The sequence below is a fragment of the Trachypithecus francoisi genome, unplaced genomic scaffold (assembly GCF_009764315.1).
Source record: "Trachypithecus francoisi isolate TF-2019V2 unplaced genomic scaffold, Tfra_2.0 Lachesis_group13, whole genome shotgun sequence".
Lineage (NCBI taxonomy): Eukaryota > Metazoa > Chordata > Mammalia > Primates > Cercopithecidae > Trachypithecus > Trachypithecus francoisi.
In genome coordinates this window covers 38205468-38226782 of record NW_022681458.1, presented here as the reverse complement: position 1 = coordinate 38226782, position 21315 = coordinate 38205468, and the positions used below count along the sequence as shown (strand labels likewise).

Genomic DNA, 21315 nt, shown 5'->3' with positions numbered 1-21315 from the left:
AGAGCATCCAGTAGAAGTAGCATTTTTTTTTTGGTTTTTTTGTTTTTGTTTTTGTTTTTTTGAGACGGAGTCTCGCTCTGTCGCCCAGGCTGGAGTGCAGTGGCTGGATCTTGGCTCACTGCAAGCTCCGCCTCCCGGGTTTACACCATTCTCCTGCCTCAGCCTCCCGAGTAGCTGGGACTACAGGTGCTCGCCACCTCACCCTGCTAGATTTTTTGTATTTTTTAGTAGAGACGGAGTTTCACCGTGTTAGCCAAGATGGTCTCGATCTCCTGACCTTTTGATCTGCCCATCTCGGCCTCCCAAAGTGCTGGGATTACAGGCTTGACCCACTGCCCCGGGCTGAAGTAGCATTTTTTTACTTTTAAGATAAAGCTTAATTTTTCTCATTATGAAAATGTTCTTTTTGTTTTATAGGAAAAAAGGTAAATATAGAAAAATAAAATAAATTATATATGATTATTTCTAGTCTGTAGACATTTTTAAAGTATTTTTAAAAATAATTGTGGGGCTAGGCGCGGTGGCTCATGCCTGTAATCCCAGCACTTTGGGAGGCCGAGGCGGGTGGGTCAGTTGAGGTCAGGAGTTTCAGACTAGCCTGGCCAACATGGTAAAACCCCGTCTCTACTGAAAATACAAAAGAATTAGCCAGGTGTCATGGTGCATGCCTGTAATCCCAGCTACTTGGGAGGCTGAGGCAAGAGAATCGCTTGAACCCAGGAGGCAGAGGTTGCAGTGAGCCTAGATCACACCACTATACTCCAGCCTGGGCAACAGAGTAAGACTCTGTCTTAAGTAAATAAAATAAAGTAAAATAAAATAAAATAAAATAATTATGTTAAAATTATATAATATAAAAAGTTAGCATCTTGACCATTTTTTATTGTATACTTCAGTGGTGTTAAATACATTTACATTATTGTGCAGCCCATCTCCAGAACTCTTCATCTTGTAAAATGGAAACTCTATACCCATTAAACAGCTGCCTGGTTTCCCTCTCCTCAGCCCCTGGAAACCACTATTCTACTTTCTGTGTCGATGAATTTGACTACTCTAGATATCTCATAAAGTTGGAATCATATAGTATTTGTTCTTCTATGACTGCCTTATTTCACTGAGCATAATGTTCTCAAGATTCATCCATGTTGTAGCATGTGTCAGAATTTTCTTCCTTTCTAACATTGAATAATATTCCATTGTATGTAAATACCACATTTTGCTTATCCATCAGTGGACATTTGGGTTACGTCCACCTTTTGGCTACTGCTGTGAATGTGGGTATACAGATATCTCTTCAAGGTATCATTTTCAGTTCTTTTGGGTATATACTCAGAAGTAGGATTATTAGATATATGATAATTCACTTTTGAATATTTTTTGAGGAACTTTTATGTTGTTTTCCATAGTAAGTACCATTTTACACTCTTAACAATAGTGCACAAAGTTTCCAATGTCTACACATCCCTGCCAGCACTGGGTGGTGTTTTTTTTTTCTTTTTTGATAGTAGTGGTCCTAATGGATATGAAGTAGTATTTCATTGTGTTTTTGATTTGCCTTCACTAATGATTAGTGATATTGAGCATCCTTTTTGTGTGCTTATTGGCCATTTGTATATCTTTTTTGGAGAGACGTCTATTCAAGTCCTTTGCCTATTTTAAAATCAGATTTGTTATTGTCTTGTTGATTTGTAAAGTCTGTTTTGTTATGCATTGTTAACACTAGTGTGAGCACTTGATGCATATAATTTTGTACTTTTGTTTCATTTAAGATATTTCATTATTTTCATGTGCCATAATTTTAATGTCTACATAATATTGTATACCATAATTTACTTAACTCCACCCTGCTAGTGGAAACTTAATTTGTTTCCAGAAAGTAATTTTACTTCCAGTATAATTACTAGGTCATAGGACATACACTTTTCTTATTTGTTTTTTAAATTAAGGAGCAGAACGTTGTGTAAAAACAAGTTGTAACTCATTGGAAAATATAGAAAAGTAGAAAAATAGCAGAAATACGGTTAAGGTTCTTAATATATATGCAATTTGCTTTTGAATTTTTTTTTAACTAATTTATACATGTAGCAGCAATGTGGAAGAGTACATAACTAAGCTGGGCACGGTGGCTCATTCCTGTAATCTCAGCACTTTGGGAAGCCGACATGGGCAGATCATGAGGTCAGGAGTTTGAGACCAGTCTGGCCAATATGGCGAAACCCCGTCTCTACTAAAAATACAAAAAAAAAAAAAATTAGCTGGTGTGGTGGTGTGTGCCTGTAGTCCCAGCTGCTCAGGAGGCTGAGGCTGAAGAATTGCTTGAACCCAGGAGGTGGAGGTTGCAGTGAGCCGAGATCGTGCCACTGCACTCCAGCCTGGGCAACAGAGTGAGACTCTGTCTCAAAAAAAAAATAAAGAGTATATAGGATATTTCCATGTATCATGATGGTATCAGAAAGGAGAGCTTCCTATAAAGCCTTTGTAAATGAAACTACTTCAAAGAGCTTTTACCTTTCTATTTGAGGTATTCTTTTCATTGATTTCTTGCTGAAAAATACCAGGGGTTAATTCTATGAGAGTAATTCAGAATAAAGGTTTTAGTATCAACTCCTTGAATTTTTTCATACTGTTTTGAGGGATATCTCTGAAAGCATTTATGTCACTTCATTGCAGTAAAGAACAGCATCAAAATCAAATAGTAAAGAATATATTGATGAAGTAAATTGTTATAAAGACAAATTCAGTGATAAAGGCAACATCTCACATGTGTAAAGAATCTGCTAATCGGCTGTACACGGTGTCTCACACCTGTAATCCCAGCACTTCGGGAGGCCGAGGCAGGCGGATCACGAGGTTAGGAGATCGAGACCATCCTGGCTAACATAGTGTAACCCTGTCTGTACTAAAAATATGAAACATTAGCCAGGCGTGGTGGCACATGCCTGTAGTCCCAGCTACTTGGGAGGCTGAGGCAGGAGAATCACTTGAACCCAGGAGGCAGAGGTTGACAGCCTGGGTGACAGAGCGAGACTCCGTCTAAAAAAAAGAAAAAAAAGAGTCTGCTTTGTAGGGTCATCTCTAGGATACAATATAGTTCCTACTAAAATTTATTAGCATTGGTTTTTCTTCAGTATATGAAACTCAGATATAACAAATTTCTGATATGAATAATATCTTTTTTAAAAATACAAAACTGTTTGTCATAGCTATCATGATGGTGAGCTAATATTTGTTCTTTATAGGCCAAAGTTTCTTAAAATTTATATCTGGAATCATGACCTTTAAAAGTTAATTATTTGATACCACCTATCACATTTTGTTTTGAAATAAAAATGCTGGAGAAGAAATCCCTTTAAAGAGGGAAAACCAGCTGGGCATGGTGGCTTATGCCTGTAATCCCAGCATTCTGGAAGGCCGAGGCAGGTCAATCACTTGAGGTCAGGAGTTCGAGACCAGCCTGGCCAACATGGCGAAACCCCATCCCTACTAAAAATACAAAAATTAGCTGGGCATGGTGGTGCACATCTGTGATCCCAGCTACTAGGGAGGCTGAAGAATCATTTGAACCTGGAGGGTGGAGGTTGCAGTGAGCCACCAAACCACTGCACTTCAGTCTGGGTGACAGAGCAGGACTCTGTCTCAAAAAAACAAAAACAAACAAACAAAAAACGGGGAAAACCAAGCTTTGGGACCTGGGCCTTCCCTGCTGGCAGTAATAGTCTTCCTTATTTCTGGAATATTTTTTGGTCAGAATCACTTTAGATTTATCACTATACATTGAAGCCATTAAGTCTTCACAACAAAGGGGAATCTTTGAAAGAAGCTTTTAAACTTCTTCATTGTACAAATAAGGAAAAATGTCCTGAGGCATGAAATGATTAGCCCAAGGTCAACACTAATAATTGATAGAGGTGGAATTTCTAACCCAGGTTTTCTTACCCTAAGTCCATTGTAATATATAATTTTCTAATTGTATTACTGGAACTTAAGGTCACTGTTTAGTCAGTAGGCAAAAATGTTTTCTGTATATTAAATATACGAGAATCAAAGGTTTTATTGATATAAAAACATTTTATGGAAATAGTTGATATGGTTCCTGAATATATAAAAATCTTTGAAATATTATGAAAACCTAAGTCCCCAAATATATTGCATGATGCCATAGATGTCCATGGTTGCTTTGTTTAAATTATTTGTTTGTTAGTAAAGAATGAATCCTTTATGTTCTTTTTCTATAGCAGCATATAGAATATACTATATAGTATATAGTAAATAGTATATTTATATAGTAAATAGTATATATACTATATATAGTAATATATTATTTTATATATGTATAGTATATATAGTATTTTATAATTATTTTATATATATAAATAAAATAATTTTATAATTAATATTTATAGTATATATAATATATATTACTATTTAGTATATGTATATTATATATACTATATATAGTGTATAGTAAATAGTATATACCATATATAGTATATAGTAAATAGAATCAGTTTTGCTATTTAGACTCATTGGAAACTTTGGCAAATAAAGTTCAAAGTATCATAAACAATTTATGAATCAGATGGACAACCTAAAGCTGACTGCTGCTGTTTTCATGCTTTCTTTTTGTATGAGATTCATCAGCCTATTTAAGTATGCATTGATTTCCTTAAGTATTTGTGTAAAGGCTTCTTGGCTTGGCAAATGAGTTTCATCATACTATAGAGTACTTTACAATTCCATGGAATCATACATTTAACTTTTATGATAGATATGAGGAACCTTAAACATTTATCAGTTATTTTGTTTTACTAAATTACAGGGATATGATTTGAATTAATGTAAATTTTTTAAGCTGCCCAAAGATACTTGAATTAATGAAAAGAATAGGCCGGGCACAGTGGCTCACGCCTGTAATCCCAGCACTTTGGGAGGCCGAGGCGGGCGGGTCGCCTGGGGTCAGGAGTTCGAGACCAGCCTGACCAACGTGGGGAAACCCCGTCTCTACTAAAAATACAAAAAAATTAGCCAGACATGGTGGCATATGCCTGTAATCCCAGCCACTCAGGAGGCTGAGGCAGGAGAATTGATTGAACCCAGGAGGTGGAAGTTGCAATGAGCCGAGACTGCGCCATTGCACTCCAACCTGGGCAACAAGAGTGAAACTCCGTCTCAACAAAAGAAGAGAAAAGAAAAGAAGAAAACTGTATCTTCAGTAGCAAGGAGAATTCTAAACCTAGTCTTTATGGCTGCTAAAATCTTGGTGTTTTTGACTGTTTCTTAGGGTAGATTTTTAGAAATAAAGTTACTGGGTTAAAGAGTAAGAATTGTTTTAAAGATTCTTCTTACAGATTGCTATATTGCTTTCTGGAAAGATTTTACTCATTTTTACATTGACCAGTTTTATCTATTTGTTTCCCTTTCCCTTTACCTAAATATGAAATATTATTCTTTTAAAAAGACTTTGCTTGTAACAATGCCACCTTTCATTTGTTTTTTGTTTGTTTGTTTTTTTGAGTCAGAGTCTCGTTCTGTCACCTAGGCTGGAGTGTAGTGGGTCTATCTCTGTTCACTGCAACCTCCGCCTCCCAGGTTCAAGTGATTCTCCTGCCTCAGCCTCCCAAGTAGCTGGGACTACAGGCTAATTTTTCTATTTTTAGTAGGGATGGGGTTTCACCGTGTTGGCCAGACTGGTCTGAAACTCCTGACCTCAGGTAATCCGCCCACCTCAGCCTCCCTAAGTGCTGGAATTATAGGCGTGAGCCACCATGCCCAGCCGACATCTTTCATTTGTTAAGTCTCTGTTATGTGCCAGATACTATGCTAATAAGCTAGCGTGGATTATGTCATTGAATATATATAGCTATTTGATGAGGTATTTTTCTCCCTATTTTGAGAAAAGCTTGGAGAAGTAGTTTTCCTTGAAATCAGACAGCCAATAAGTTGCAGAACCAAAATTCAAACTCAGGTCTCTGATTCCAAGGCCTGTAGTGTATATATCAATTTATTGTTATGTTAAGCCTTATATATACTCTTGCATAACATATAATACCATACCTCTATGCAGTTTATTTTATATTGCATATTTCAGCATGTAACTTGACCTTTTGTTTTCTCATTTCTGAAATAATATAACTTCCTAAGAACCTTCTTCCTTAGGATGCTCTTAATAAATTCCTTTATAAATCTAACTGTCTCTCCCTTTGAATATCATTTGAATTTTCTTTCTCTGTACTCAAATTGTAGGCAAGGCGAAGGCCTTTTGGGATGCTGACTTTTATATACTGAAACTAAAACACTTGATTTCTTTAGTTTATTGGGAGGAGGGTAATGCCCATGTATGCTAGAGATAATATCAGTTTTCTTTTACAGAATATAAATGAATATAAATGAAGCTCAATTCTTGATGACTTTGGAGAATACTTTTAAACTAATGTTTTAACAAAATGCGTGGTCAGATAAATTTTGGAAATGCTGCACCCTGACCTCCCTTGTCAAAGTACACATTAGCATATTTGAGACTCTGAGAAGTACTTCTAGAAAGAACCATTTTTAAAGTTAGTTTGATAGCACTTCACAAACTTTAACTATAAAACCATACTGGGTGTTATGTACTACAGTATCTTTAGTTTGTGTCAGTAACAGCTTTCCTTCTTTTTTGTGTGTATTAGTCCATTTTCATGCTGCTCATAAAGACATACCTGAGACTGGACAATTTGCAAAAGTTTAATGGACTCACAGTTTCATGTGGCTGAGGAAGCCTCACAGTCATGGTGGAAGGTGAATGGCATGTCTCACATGGCATCAGACAAGAGAATAGAGCTTGTGCAGGGAAACTTCCCTTTATAATATAAAACCATCAGATCTCATGAGACTTATTCACTTACCACGAGAACTCCCACCAAGTTTCTCCCACAACACGCTGGAATTTGGGGAGCTACAATTCAAGATGAGATTTGGGTGGGGACACAGAGCCAAACCATATCACTGTGAGACATTCTCTGCTGATTCTTTAAGAATTTAGGAATATTAACTAATCCTAATTATTGCCATTGTTTCTTATTTTAGTAACTTTGAATTCCAAGAGAGAAATATCTAAACTACTATTAGTTCATAATCCAAAAAGTGAATAATCTTTAATTTCTAAAAGTGTAGTATACTTCACAGGGGAATTCTTGGGTTTATTTTCAAGAGACATGGAAACCCATTTAAGCTTCATTGCTGCTTATAGGTAACAGTTTAATGTTCTTTCTCCATTATTCTTGTCTCTGTTTTTAACAGCTGTTTTTAAATGCTAACAATAAGGTGGCAGACAAGAACGAGAAAGACCTTGCCAACAAATTACTGACAGAAATGAATGAGGACCAGGTATCTACATAGTCTGCATCTTGTTTCAGCTGAAGTCCAAAATCAGCCAATGGGAATAACTATTCCTGTACTTTTCTTCTTATGTCCTAAAATACACAAACACTGTCAATTCTTTTTTTTTTTTTTTTTTTTTTTTGAGACGGAGTCTCGCTCTGTCGCCCAGGCTGGAGTGCAGTGGCCGGATCTCAGCTCACTGCAAGCTCTGCCTCCCGGGTTCACGCCATTCTCCTGCCTCAGCCTCCCGAGTAGCTGGGACTACAGGCGCCCGCCACCTCGCCCGGCTAGTTTTTTTGTATTTTTTAGTAGAGACGGGGTTTCACCGTGTTAGCCAGGATGGTCTCGATCTCCTGACCTCGTGATCCGCCCGTCTCGGCCTCCCAAAGTGCTGGGATTACAGGCTTGAGCCACCGCGCCCGGCCAACACTGTCAAATTCTAATATTCATTAATTATTTTTGAAAATTGCTAAAAAGTTAAAATAAAAATTGCTTTCATCTAAAGGATGAATATCTTGGTGGTTGATACAAGCAATCAATACCATTCCCTCTATTTGTATATGGTCTTTTCAATTTGAGGAGATATAAAGTACAGGAATGGAATCTCAGTATCAATGCTGTCCACCTGGTGGTGACTTTTCTAAGCACTGTGGTATATTGGGACCTTAGGGCTTTCTTTGTGAATATGTATGGTCATTGTTAATATCTTGATTCTTTGCTTCTTATTGACAAGTGATGATTATAATTCAGTGGACAACTTGAATCTTGGAGGAAGGGAAGAAGATGCTGAACTCTCTGTTAATTTAGCATAAAACTTGACTTTTTGTATTCTAGAAATTCAAGTCTATTACAGGTATGATAAAGCAAAAATATGCAATTTATGTTGCTTCTTTCAATACATTAGGTAATTTAGTTTGAAAAAAACTACCTTTAAAAATTGATGTTATTTTTCTCTTCCAAAATATTTGCAAGAAAACTTACATAATGTCTTTTATTAACATTGTGTTAACGTCCAAGTTTATAAATAGAATTTTTGTGTAATAAGAGACATTATCAGCTTATTTTTTATTCTATATGTGAAGTATCAGTTTACAGAGTATTGTTTTAGATTTCTTTATAAATGTTAATTCCTCTTAAGACCTACTTATGTAGATTAATAAAATAATTATTATAGTCTCTTAGAGGTTCACATTACAATTCCAAATTGTAGGTGATTCTGTGCTTTCATGATTGTCTAACCCCGATATAACAGTCATGTTCAGTTTTTTAATATTCTTGATGTTAGTTTTTGTTTTTGCTATAAATACACTGCCCTGGAATTTAACATATCTCTTCATTTTATTGACGCTTTAACAGTAATAGACAAAATTAGGCTAGTTTTTATTTTTTCATACAACTTTTAGGATTAAAAGTTGACTTCTCAAAAACATGACAATGCTTAGAGATATGTATTTCATTTTCTGTGTCTGCCTCAAATTTTCCATTTTATATAAAAATAGATATATTTAATTGTTTATAAATATAATTAATTGGCGTATGCACATGCCATCTTAGTTTTAACACAGGATTTGGAAACTAGATGAACAAGATTATTTTAGCTGTTTTTTTATACATGCAAATGGAATTTAAACCCGGATCATTCAAGTGTAGTTTTGAAGGGAAATTAAAACATAATACGATTTCTGACTGGGCATGGTGGCTCACACCTGTAATCCCAGCACTTTGGGAGGCCGAGGCAGGTGGATCACTTGAGGTCAGGAGTTCAAGACCAACCTGACCAATATGGAGAAACCCTGTCTCTACTAAAAATACAAAAATTAGCCAGGCGTGGTGGTGCATGCCTGTAATCCCAGCTACTCAGGAGGCTGAGGCAAGAGAATCACTTGAACCTAGGAGGCGGAGATTGCAGTGAGCCGAGATTACACCATTGCACTCCAGCCTGAGCAACAAGAAAGAAACTCTGTCTCAAAAAAAAAAAAAAAAAAAAAGTAATAGGATTTCCAATGAATGATAGACCTCCCTCCCTTCCTCTTGAGATTGTCCATTATTTTTAAAAAGCATGTATTAAGCTTGTTGTGTTTTTCTCAAAACATTTTAATGTAATAAGTGAATGTTGCCTTATCCTCCTTGACATGTGGCTTATTTTTCTTTTAAATAGGTAACTTTTCTTGCAGGTTATAGTGTTTCAGAAATCCATTTCATTGGAAGAGGAATGTAATGCATGTTAAGTAATTATTTTTTCAGGTTTTCAGACCAAAGGTTTCCTAACTCAATAAAAATTGTGAACACATTTGTTAATTTCTTGTTTCTCCTTCCCCCTCAATAGGTGTTTCAGGGACAGTTGGATTGTTTGGCCATATCAACCATTCAGGCTTTGACAGCAGTAATGAACAAATCTCCAGCTGCTAAGGTGAAACATATATCCTCCAGCTTTTTTTTTTCTTAACTTTTTTTTTAGGTTCAGGGGTACATGTGCAGGTTTGTTATATAGGTAAGTTAGATATCACAGGGATTTCATGTACAGATTATTTTGCCACCCAGGTGATAAGCATAGTACCCAATAGGTAGTTTTTCAATCTTCCCCCTCCTCCTTCCACCCTCAAGTAGGTCTTTATGTCTGTTGTTCCTTTCTTTGTGTCCATATGAACTCAGTGTTTGGCTCCCACTTACATGTAAAAATATGTAGTATTTGGTTTTCTATTCCTGTGTTAGTTTGCCTAAAATAATGGCCTCCAGCTCCATCCACGTTGTTGCAAAGGATATGAGGATGTGATCTCATTTGTTTTTATGGCTGTGTAGTATTCCATGGTGTATATCTACCACATTTTCTTTATCCAGTTTACTATTGATGGGCATTCAGGTTGATTCCATGTCTTTGCTATTGTGAATAGTGCTATGATGAACATACATGTGCATGTGTCTTTATGGTAGAACAATTTATATTCCCTTGGGTATTTACCCAATAATGGGATTGCCGGGTTGAATGGTAATTTTGCTTTGAGTTCTTTGAGAAATTGCCAGACTGCTTTACCCAGTGGCTGAGCTAATTTACATCCCACCAGCAGTGTATAAGTGTTCCTTTTCTTCACAAGTTTGCCAACATCTGTTATTTTTTGATGTTTTAATAGTAACCATTCTGAGTGGTGTGAGATGGTATGTCATTGTGGTTTTGATTTGCATTTCTCTAATGATTAGTGATGTTTAGCATTTTTTCATATGCTTGTTGGCTGCATATGTTTTCTTTTCTTTTTTTTTTTTTTTTTTTGAGGCAGGGTCTCCCTCTGTTGCCCAAGCTGGAATGCAGTAGCACGATCTCGGCTCAGTGCAACCTCTGCATCCTGGGTTCAAGTGATTCTCCTGCCTCAGCCTCCCGAGTAGCTGGGGTTACAGGTGTGCACCACTATAGCCCGGCTAATTTGTGTATTTTTAGTAGAGATGGGGTTTCACCATGTTGGCCAGGTTGGTCTTGAACTCCCAACAGCAGGTGATCCGCCTGCCTCGACCTCCCAAAGTGCTGGGATTACAGGCATGAGCCACCACACCCAGCCCTGTTTTCTTTTGAAAAGTGTCTGTTCTTGTCCTTTGCACACTTTTTAGTGGGGTTATTTGCTTTTACTTGTTGATTTGTCTAAGTGCCTTATAGATTCTGGATATTAGACCTTTGTTGGATGCATGGGTTGCCAATATTTTCTCCCATTCTGTAGGTTGTCTGTTTACTCTGTTGATAGTTTCTTTTGTTGTGCAGAAGCTCTTTAGTTTAGTTTGGTCCCATTTGTCAATTTTTGTTTTTGTTGCAATTACTTCTGATGGCTTCATCATGAAATCTTTGCCAGGTCCTATGTCCAGAATAGTATTTCCTAGGTTATCTTCCAGGGTTTTTATAGTTTTACACTTAAGTCTAATCCAACTTGAGTTGACTTTTGTGTATTGTAAGGAAGGGGTTCAGTTTCATTCTTCTGCATATTGCTAGCTAGTTATCCCAGCACCATTTATTAAAAAGGAGCCCTTTCCCATTGCTTGTTTTTATCATCTTTGTCGAAGATTGGATGGCTGTAGGTGTGCAGCATTATTTCTGGACTCTACAGCATTATATTCTGTTCTGTTCTACTGGTCTATGTGTCTGTTTTTGTACCAGTACTATGTTGTTTTGGTTACTGTAGTCTCGTAGTATAGTTTGAAGTCAGGTAATGTGATGCCTCCAGCTTTGTTCTTTTTGTCTAGGATTGCCTTGGCTATTCAGGCTCTTTTTTGGTTCCATATTAATTTTAAAATAGGTTTTTCTAGTTCTGTGAAGAATGCTACTGGTAGTTTGATAGGAATAGCACTGAATCTTTGGGCAATATGGTGATTTTTATTTTCTTTGAGATGGAGTTCACTTTCTCACCCAGGCTAGAGTGCAGTGGCACGATCCTAGCTCACTGCAACCTCCATCTCCCAGGTTCAAGCGATTCCCCTGCCTCAGCCTCCCAAGTAGCTGGGATTACAGGTGTGCACGACCACACTTGGCTAATTTTTCTGTATTTTCAGTAGAGACAGGGTTTCACGATGTTGGCCAGGCTGGTCTTGAACTGCTGACCTCAAATGATCTGCCCACCTTGGCCTCCTAAAGTGCTGGGATTACAGGCATGAGCCCCCACACCAGCCCAGGCAGTATGGTCATTTTAACAATATTGATTCTTCGTATTCATGAACATGGAATATTTTTCCATTTGTTGGTATCATCTCTGATTTCTTTGAGCAATGTTTTGTAATTCTTGTAGAGATCTTTCACCTCACTGGTTAGCCATATTCCTAGTTATTTTATTCTTTTTGTGGCAATTGTGAATGGGATTGCATTCTTGATTTGGCTCTTAGCTTGGATATTGTTGGTGTATAGGAATACTGCTGATTTTTGTACGCTGATTTTGTGTCCTGCAACTTTCCTCAAGTAGTGTATCAGATCAAGGAGCTTTTAGGCAGAGACTATGGGATTTTCTAGGCATAGAATCATATTGTCTGCAAACAGAGAGTTTGACTTACTCTCTTCCTACTTAGAAGCCTTTTATTTCTTTCTCTTGCCTGATTGCACTGGCTGTGACTTCCTGTACTATGTTGAGTGGGAGTTGTGAGAGAGGGTATCCCAGTCTTATTCTGGCTTTCAAGGGGAATGCTTCCAGCTTTTGCCCATTCAGTGTGATGTTGGCTGTGGGTATGTCATAAATGGCTTTTATTATTTTGGAATATGTTCCTTCAATGCCTAGTTGGTTGAGGGTTTTTTAACATGAAGGGATGTTGAATTTTATTGAAAGCGTTTTCTGTTTCTATTGAGATAATCTTGTGGTTTCTGTTTTGTTCTGTTTATGTGATGAATCACATTTATTGATTTGCATATATTGAACCAACATTACATCCCATGGATAAACCCTACTTGATCATGGTGGATTAGCTCTTTGATGTGCTGCTGGATTCTGTTTGCTAATGTTTTATTGAAGATTTTTGCATCTATGTTCATCAAGGATGTTGGCCTGAAGTTTTCTTTATTTGTTGTGTCTCTGCCAGGTTTTGGTATCAGGATGATGCTGGCCTCACAGAAGGAATTAGAAAGGAGTCCTTCCTCCTCAATTTTTTGGAAAAGTTTCAGTAGGAATGGTACCAGCTGTTTTTTATGTATCTTATAGAATTTGGCTGTGAATCTTTCTGGTCCTAGGCTTTTTCTGATTGGTAGGTTTTTTATTACTGATTCAAATTTGGAACTCATTATTGGTCTGTACTGAGATTCATTTTCTTCCTAGTTTGATCTTAGGAGGTTGTATGTTTCTAGGAATTTATCCATTTCTTCTAGGTTTTCTAACTTGTGTGCATAGAGGTGTTCATAGTAGTCTTTGTGGATTTTTTGTATCCTGTGGGGTCAGTAGTAATGTCCTATATGTCATTTCTGATTATGTTTATTTAAATCTTCTCTCTCTTTTTTTCTTTGTTCAGCTAGTGATCTATTTTATTAATTCTTTCAAAGAATTGACTCCTGGAATTGTTGATCTTCTGGTTGTTTTGTTTTGTTTTGTTTTGTTTTGTTTTTTGAGACAGAGCCTTGCTCTGCCACCCAGGCTGGAGTCCAGTGGCAAGATCTCAGCTCACTGCAACCTCTGCCTCCTGGGTTCAGGCAGTTCTCCTGCTAACCTCCCGAATAGCTGGGATTACAGGCACGTGCCACCATGCTTGGCTAATTTTTGTATTTTTAGTAGAGATGGATTTCCCCATGTTGGCCAGACTGGTCTTGAACTCCTGGTCTCAAGTGATCTGCCCACCTTAGCCTCCCAAAGTGCTAGGATTACAGATGTGAGCCACTGTGCCTCGCCTATCTTTTGTATGGTTTTTGATGTCTCAGTTTCCTTCAGTTCAGCGCTGTTTTGGTTAGTTCTTTTCTTCTGCTAGCTTTGGGATTGGTTTGCTTTTGTTTCTCTAGTTCTCTAATTGTGATGTTAGGTTGCTGGATTTGTAATCTTTCTAACTTTTTGATGTGGGCATTTAGTGCTATAAATTTCCCTCTTAACACTGCTTTAGCTATGTCTCAGAGATTTTTGTATGTTGTATCTTCTCATTAGTTTCAAATAATTTCTTTATTTCTGCTCTAATTTTATTATTTACCCAGGAGTCATTCAGGAGTAGACAGTTTAATTTTCATGTAATTATATGATTTTGAACAATTTTCTTAGTCTTGATTTCTGTTTTTACTGTACTATGGTTCAAGGGTGTGGTTGGTATGATTTTGGTTTTTTGAAATTTGCTGAAGATTATTTTATGTCTGATTGTGTTGTCGATTTTAGAGTATGTCCCATGTGCAGATGTGAAGAATGTATATTCTCTTGTTTTGTGGTAAAGTGTTCTGCAGATCTCTACTACGTCCATTTGGTCATGTGTTAAGTTCAGGTCCTGAATATTTTTGTTAGTTTTCTGCCTCAATGGTCTGTCCAAGTATACTGTGGGTCTCTAAGAATTACAAATCTGGGTGCTTCTGTGTTGAGCGTGTATATATATTTAAGATAGTTAGGTTTTGTTAAATTGAGCCCTTTACCATTATGTAACTTCTTTGTCTTTTTTATCTTTGTTGGTTTAAAGTCTGTTTTGTCTAAAGTAAGAATAGCAATCCCTGCTTTTTTCTGTTTTCTGTTTGCTTGATTGATTTTTCTCCATCCCTTTACTTTAAGCCTATGGGTGTCATTGCATGTGAGATGAGTCTCTTGAAGACAGCATACCACTGGGTCTTGATTTTTTTCTCCAGCTTGCCACTCTGTGCTTTTTAATTGGGAAATTTAGCCCATATACATTCAAGGTTAGTATTAATCTGTTCTGATTTGATCATACTACCATATTATTAGCTGATTATTATACAGACATGTTGACTTGTGTGTGTGGTTGCTTTATAGTGTCATGGGTCTATGTACTTAAGTATGTTTTAGTAGTAGCTGGTAACAGTCTTTCCTTTCCATATTTAGCACTCCCTTCAGGACAACTTGTAAGGCAGGTCTGGTAGTAATGAATTCTTTTAGCATTTGCTTCTCTGAAAAGGGTCTTATTCCTCCTTCACTTATGAAGCTTAGTTTGGTTGGATATGAAATTCTTTGGAATTTCTTTTCTTTTCTTTTCTTTTCTTTTTGAGGCAGAGTCTTGCTCTGTTGCCCAGGTTGGAGTGCAGTGATGCGATCCTGGCTCACTGCAACCTCTGTGTCCTGGGTTCAAGCAATTCTGCCTCAGCCTCCGGAGTAGCTGGGATTACAGGTGCTTGCCACCATGCCTGGCTGATTTTTGTATTTTTAGTAGAGGTGGGGTTTCACCATTTTGGCTAGGCTGCTCTGGAACTTCTGACCTCGTGATCCACACCACTCAGCCTCCCGAAGTCTGGGATCCCAGGCGTGAGCCACCATGCCCAGCCTCTTTTCTTTAAGAATGCTGAGTATGGCCGGGCGCAGTGGCTGGCGCGTGTAATCCCAGCACTTTGGGAGGCCAAGGCAGGTGGATCACGAGGTCAGGAGATCGAGACCATCCTGGCTAACATGGTGAAACCCTGTCTCTACTAAAAAAAAAAAATACAAAAAATTAGCCAGGCGTGGTGGCGGGCGCCTGTAGTCACAGCTACTTGGGAGGCTGAGGCAGGAGAATGGCATGAACCCAGGAGGCAGAGCTTGCAGTGAGCCAAGATCACACCACTGCACTCCAGCCTGGGTGACAGAGCGAGACTCTGTCTCAAAAAAAAAAAAAGAATGCTGAGCATATGCTCCCAGTCACTTGTGGCTTGTATGGGTTTCTGTTGAAAGGTCTGCGGCTAGCCTGATGTATCTCCAAGTTTTAAAATATTTAAATAGATGTGCCAATTTTCACTATATAAATTCTGAAGTGATGTATGAAAGTATATAATACATGTGGTTTAACACCTGAAATAAAATCATTCACAAAATATCTTAGTATAAGAATGAGGTTACTTATTGTTTGCCTATACTTGTGATAATTTTAAAGACAAACCCCTATAGGCACTGCTTTAAGATGTTAAAAGACGTTAATGTTTGAACTGCAAACTGATAGGATTTACAGTGTTAGCAAAAAATGGGACATGAGCACTGGTGTTGGAAGGATACTTTTAAGTGGTTCTGTGGTTCATGAGTTTAAAGAATTAAGTTTTATATCAGAGTTTTTCTTCATTAATAAAATAATGACCCTTTATTTAGTCAGTTTATGACTGCCTAAAATGTGAACATTTTTCTACTTGATACCAGTTTTTCCAGGTTGTATGGCCATGGAAATTCTGCTTCTTGTATTCAGTAACCCTTAGAGTTTCTGTTTCTTCTCATTCACTGCCACTGACTGTTCTTCTGTCCAGTTATACTGGTAGTTTCCTCATATACTGATAAGATTAGTGAGGTCATCTGTGTGAAGTGGTAAGCATAGTGCCAGGCACATGGTAAGTGCTAAATACATGTCAGTGACATTTATTATTACTTTACACTCTTATCTGCCACATCTAATATACTTCATGCCTCACCTTTCTGGTACCAGAAGTCAATTAATTACTCCCTGTTTGCTGAAACATGCCTTTCATTGTATTCCTTAGATTACATTGGTTTGTGTTAGGAGACTCTAACCTTTGCCCTAGAAATGTTGACGTAACTCATGGTTAGGTTCCTATTGAATAGACTTTTACAACTTTTACAGTCTGGCTTGTGACTTAATCTCCATTTAATACTAGTTGCTGTAAGATGGAAACCACTTTAAGTCTTAAATAAGTGGTTTATGAGTATAATGGATTGCCTGTACTGTATTCTGAAATTCAGACATCAAAAAAGATGTTCCAGTCTTCCTTGAATTCTTTTTTTTGTCCATGTAATAGCTGGCATGTTTAAAATTCAAAAGATTATATGACAAAAATACATAATGAGAAAATATTTCCTTCCTATTCTTGACCCACATTCAACCATTTCCCTCCCTAAAGGAAACCAACTTTACCTGTTTTGTTAAATTTTTTGATTTTGTAGTGAGTGTATATATTTCAACCTAATGTAATGGGGCACTTTAGTATGTTCTAGGTTTACCAGTTGTCTTTACATTTCACTTTATGACTTTGGGTGCCTAGTGGTTCAAAAATACATGTGACATAGAACTTCCTAAAATGAACTTGATGTTCCAGATAATTCATTCCATTTAAATACAAGTAGCACAGAGAAAACTCTTTGTACTCAGTTTATTTCTGACCACTATTCAAAATTGCCAGGAACTCTTTAATTGGATCTTTTTAGGCTGATGTCTGACTCCTCTTACCTACAGTCTCCTCATTTTTTCCTCTATTTTTGTTTTGACTACTACTCTAGTAATTGCAAATCAAGTGAAGAAAATACAAGAACTGTCATATGCTGTAATCTGCAAATAATATAATAATTCTATAACACAGTTATTGTTAATTTCATTTATTTTGAATTTTGGTAGAGAATTATAACTTTATTACTCCAGAAGTTATATGGAATCTATTTTAAAATGAAGACGTGATTTAAGAATGCAAATAGTGAACTAATATCTTTTTCTTTACTTAATATTAAGTTAATTAGCATAAATGACTATTTAGTATTTTTAAAATTCCAACACATTCAGTCTTTGAAAATGTACTTCGATATATTGTCTTCCCATCCCCTAGGAAGTATTTAAAGAAAGAATTGGTTATACACATATGTTTGAAGTATTAAAATCCCTGGGTCAGCCACCACTGGAATTACTTAAAGAGCTTATGAATATGGTGAGTTTATAACTTTTATTAAGAGAACTTCTGTTAATATCCATTTTGAAATGGTAACTAACCTTTTATCTTTTATGTTGCTTTTCAGGCTGTAGAGGGTGACCACACTTCAGTTGGGATTTTGGGCATTAGTAATGTCCAACCTCTCTTGCTTCTTATCCAGTGGCTTCCAGAACTACAATCCCATGACCTGCAAATCTTCATCTCTGATTGGCTGAAAAGAATTTGTTGTATTAATAGACAGAGTCGAACTACTTGTGTCAATGCAAACATGGGGATTAGAATCATTGAAACCCTTGACTCGCATTCTTCCCTCCATCAAACTTGTGCTGAGAACTTGATTGCAATCCATGGTTCCTTGGGGAGTCAGTCAGTGAGCTCAGAAGAAATCCGTCGACTACTAAGATTGCTTAGAGTGGATGAATCTGAGTCTGTTCACCCTTATGTCACTCCTGTGACTCGAGCAATCCTGACAATGGCTCGAAAACTAAGTCTAGAGAGTGCCCTCCAATATTTTGATTTGTCACATAGTATGGCAGGAATTTCTGTGCCTCCCATACAGAAATGGCCGGGGTCCGCCTTTTCTTTCAGTGCTTGGTTTTGCTTAGATCAGGATCAATTGACTCTTGGCATTGCTAACAAAGGAGGGAAAAGGAAACAATTGTACAGGTATTGGTAAACATTATGGAATATAAATGAATACTGTCATAACAATATGTGCTGTGATTCTTAAACAGGAAAACTGTTTCCAAGCATCTAGCTTTTAGATGTACAATTTATCTACAGCCTCTTCATCCGGAGGCTTTATACAGTTTAATTGTAAGTGCTCTATTGCTTTCATAGTAATAGCTATATACCTCAAATATTGCTGGTTAAGTTTTGAGGCTACTTTGGAAACAAGTTTCCTTTTTTTTTTTTTTTTTTTTTTTTTTTTTGAGACAGAGTCTTGCTCCGTCACCCAGGCTGGAGTGCAGTGGCCAGATCTCAGCTCACTGCAAGCTCCGCCTCCCAGGTTGACGCCATTCTCCTGCCTCAGCCTCCCTAGTAGCTGGGACTACAGGCGCTCACCACCTCGCCCGGCTAGTTTTTTTGTATTTTTTAGTAGAGACGGGGTTTCACCGTATTAGCCAGGATGATCTCAATCTCCTGACCTCGTGATCCTCCCGTCTTGGCCTCCCAAAGTGCTGGGATTACAGGCTTGAGCCACCGTGCCCGGCCGTTTTTTGTGTTTTTTTTAGTAGAGACGGGGTTTCACCGTATTAGCCAGGATGGTCTCGATCTCCTGACCTCGTGATCCGCCCGTCTCAGCCTCCCAAAGTGCTGGGATTACAGGCTTGAGCCACCGCACCCGGCCACAAGTTTCCTTCTTAAAAGTAGTGTAAAAGTGGAAGCAAAAAGGAGTAATAATCTTGAAAATGGGCCAGGTGTGGTGGCACGCTTGTAATTCCACCACTTTAGGAGGTAGAGGCAGGTGCATTGCTTGAAGCCAGGAGTTCAAGACTAGCCTGGGCAACATGGCAAAACCTTATCTCTACAAAAAATATAAAAATTAGCCAGGTATGGTGGCACACACCTGTAGTCCCAGCTACTTGAGGATCACTTCAGCTCAGGAAGTTGAGGCTACAGTGAGCTGTGATTGCACCACTGCACTTCAACCTGGGTGACAAAGCAAGATGTCACACACAGAAAAAACTCCGTGAAAATGAATAATGGCCAGGTGTGGTGGCTCACACCTGTAATCCTAGTACTTTAAGCAGTTGAGGCGGGCGAATCACTTGAGGTCAGGAATTCAAGACCAGCCTTGTCAGTATGGAGAAACACCATCTGTACTAAAAATACAGAAATTAGCTGGGCGTGGTGGTGCATGCCTGTAATCCCAGCATGCGCCAATTGGGAGACTGAGGCACAAGAATCACTTGAACCCAGAAAGCAGAGATTGCAGTGAGCCAAGATCGTACCACTGCACTCCAGTCTAGGCAATAGAGGGAGATTTTCCTCAAAAAAAAGAAAAAAGAAAGAAAAAAAATGAGTAATGATTTCTATTCCATTGAATATGCTATAAGTATATATTACAGATAAATATGCTATATATTTATATGAAGGAACAGAAAACCTATGTGTATGTACATCCAGAATTTAATAGCTACTACTTTTTAATATGCCTTGTGTTTTGTTTTGTTTTGTTTTTTGAGACGGAGTCTCGCTCTGTCACCCAGGCTGGAGTGCAGTGGCCGGATCTCAGCTCACTGCAAGTTCTGCCTCCCGGGTTCATGCCATTCTCCTGCCTTAGCCTCCCGAGTGGCTGGGACTACAGGTGCCCACCACCACGCCCGGCTAGTTTTTTGTATTTTTAGTAGAGACGGGGTTTCACCGTGTTAGCCAGGATGGTCTTGATCTCCTGACCTTGTGATCCGCCCATCTTGGCCTCCCAAAGTGCTGGGATTACAGGCTTGAGCCACCGCGCCCGGCCGTGTTTTGTTTTTTTTTAAAGACAGAGTTTCACTCTTGTCACCCAGGCTGGAGTGCAGAGGCACGATCTCAGCTCACTGCAACCTCCACCTCCTGGGTTCAAGCGATTCTCCTGCCTCAGCCTCCTGAGTAGCTGGGACTACAAGCGCCCACCACCACACCCAGCTAATTTTTGTATTTTTAGTAGAGGCGATGGTTCACCACATTGGACAGGCTGGTCTCAAACTCCTGACCTCAGGTGATCTGCCCGCCTCGGCCTGCCAAAGTGCTGGGATTACAGGCATGAGACACCGCTCCTGGCCTATGCTGTGTGATTTTAAAGACCTTTATGCTTACTGATTCTTATTTGGAAGAATTTTAGAGATTTGAAAATTAATAGTTTTACTTTTTTACTTTTACTAGTGGAATTCCACTTTAGAAGGCTGCCTTTTATTTACTAAACTCTTACAACCAAAATGGATTTTAAAAGGGTCTTTGAAACAAGGTTGACTAGTGTGTGGCAATAGAATTTAAGCTACAAAATTGTTGGTAAAGACATTCATGATGGCTTTATGGTTTTATGTACTTTAATGATGAGGAAACTGAGCAACCAACTTCAAAAGTTCTGATAATACATATTTTTGTTAGTTTTTTTACAGGAAGTGGCATGGGTTTTGAAGCCTTTATTACCCATTCAGGTATGTTGGTCGTGGCAGTGTGCACAAAAAGAGAATATGCAACGGTTATGCTTCCTGACCACAGTTTCTGTGATTCCCTCTGGGTAAGGCTTTAGGGCATCACATATAACTTCTTGTATGGTTAATGGTATTTCCCACTATTGTCATAAATTCAACAGCAGTCATTTTTTTTGCTAAAAAAATTTAAATGAGGCTGGGCAGTGGCATACCTGTACATAATTGCAGCACTTTAGGAGGCCAAGACAGGCGGATAACTTGAGCTCAAGAGTTTGAGACCATCACTGCAACATGGTGAAACCCAGTATCTACCGAAAAATACAAAAATTACCTGGGTATGGTGATTTGTGCCTGTGGTCCCAGCCACTTGGGAGGCTGAGTTGGGAGAATCGCTTGAGCCCAGGAAGTCAAGGCTCCAGTAAACTGAGATGGTGCCACTGTACTCCAGCCTGGGCAACAGAGTGAGACCCTGTCTCAAAAAAATAAATAAATAAATAAATTAGTAAATATGTTTTTAGAATGTTAGGATGTCTTGAGGTTTTCTATAAGTAAAAAAAA

The 21315-nt window shown here is 38.1% G+C and overlaps 1 protein-coding gene across 1 annotated transcript in view; it reads left to right on the top strand.

Moving 5' to 3' along the window:
- NBEAL1 (neurobeachin like 1) overlaps positions 1 to 21315 on the top strand; it is a 226958-nt gene that overhangs the window by 91520 nt on the left and 114123 nt on the right. Inside the window, exons 12-16 of the mRNA XM_033230659.1 lie at positions 7279 to 7365; positions 9686 to 9769; positions 17516 to 17614; positions 17703 to 18283; positions 20711 to 20843. Of these exons, the coding sequence (XP_033086550.1) occupies positions 7279 to 7365; positions 9686 to 9769; positions 17516 to 17614; positions 17703 to 18283; positions 20711 to 20843 (984 nt within the window). The remainder of the gene's footprint in view (positions 1 to 7278; positions 7366 to 9685; positions 9770 to 17515; positions 17615 to 17702; positions 18284 to 20710; positions 20844 to 21315) is intronic.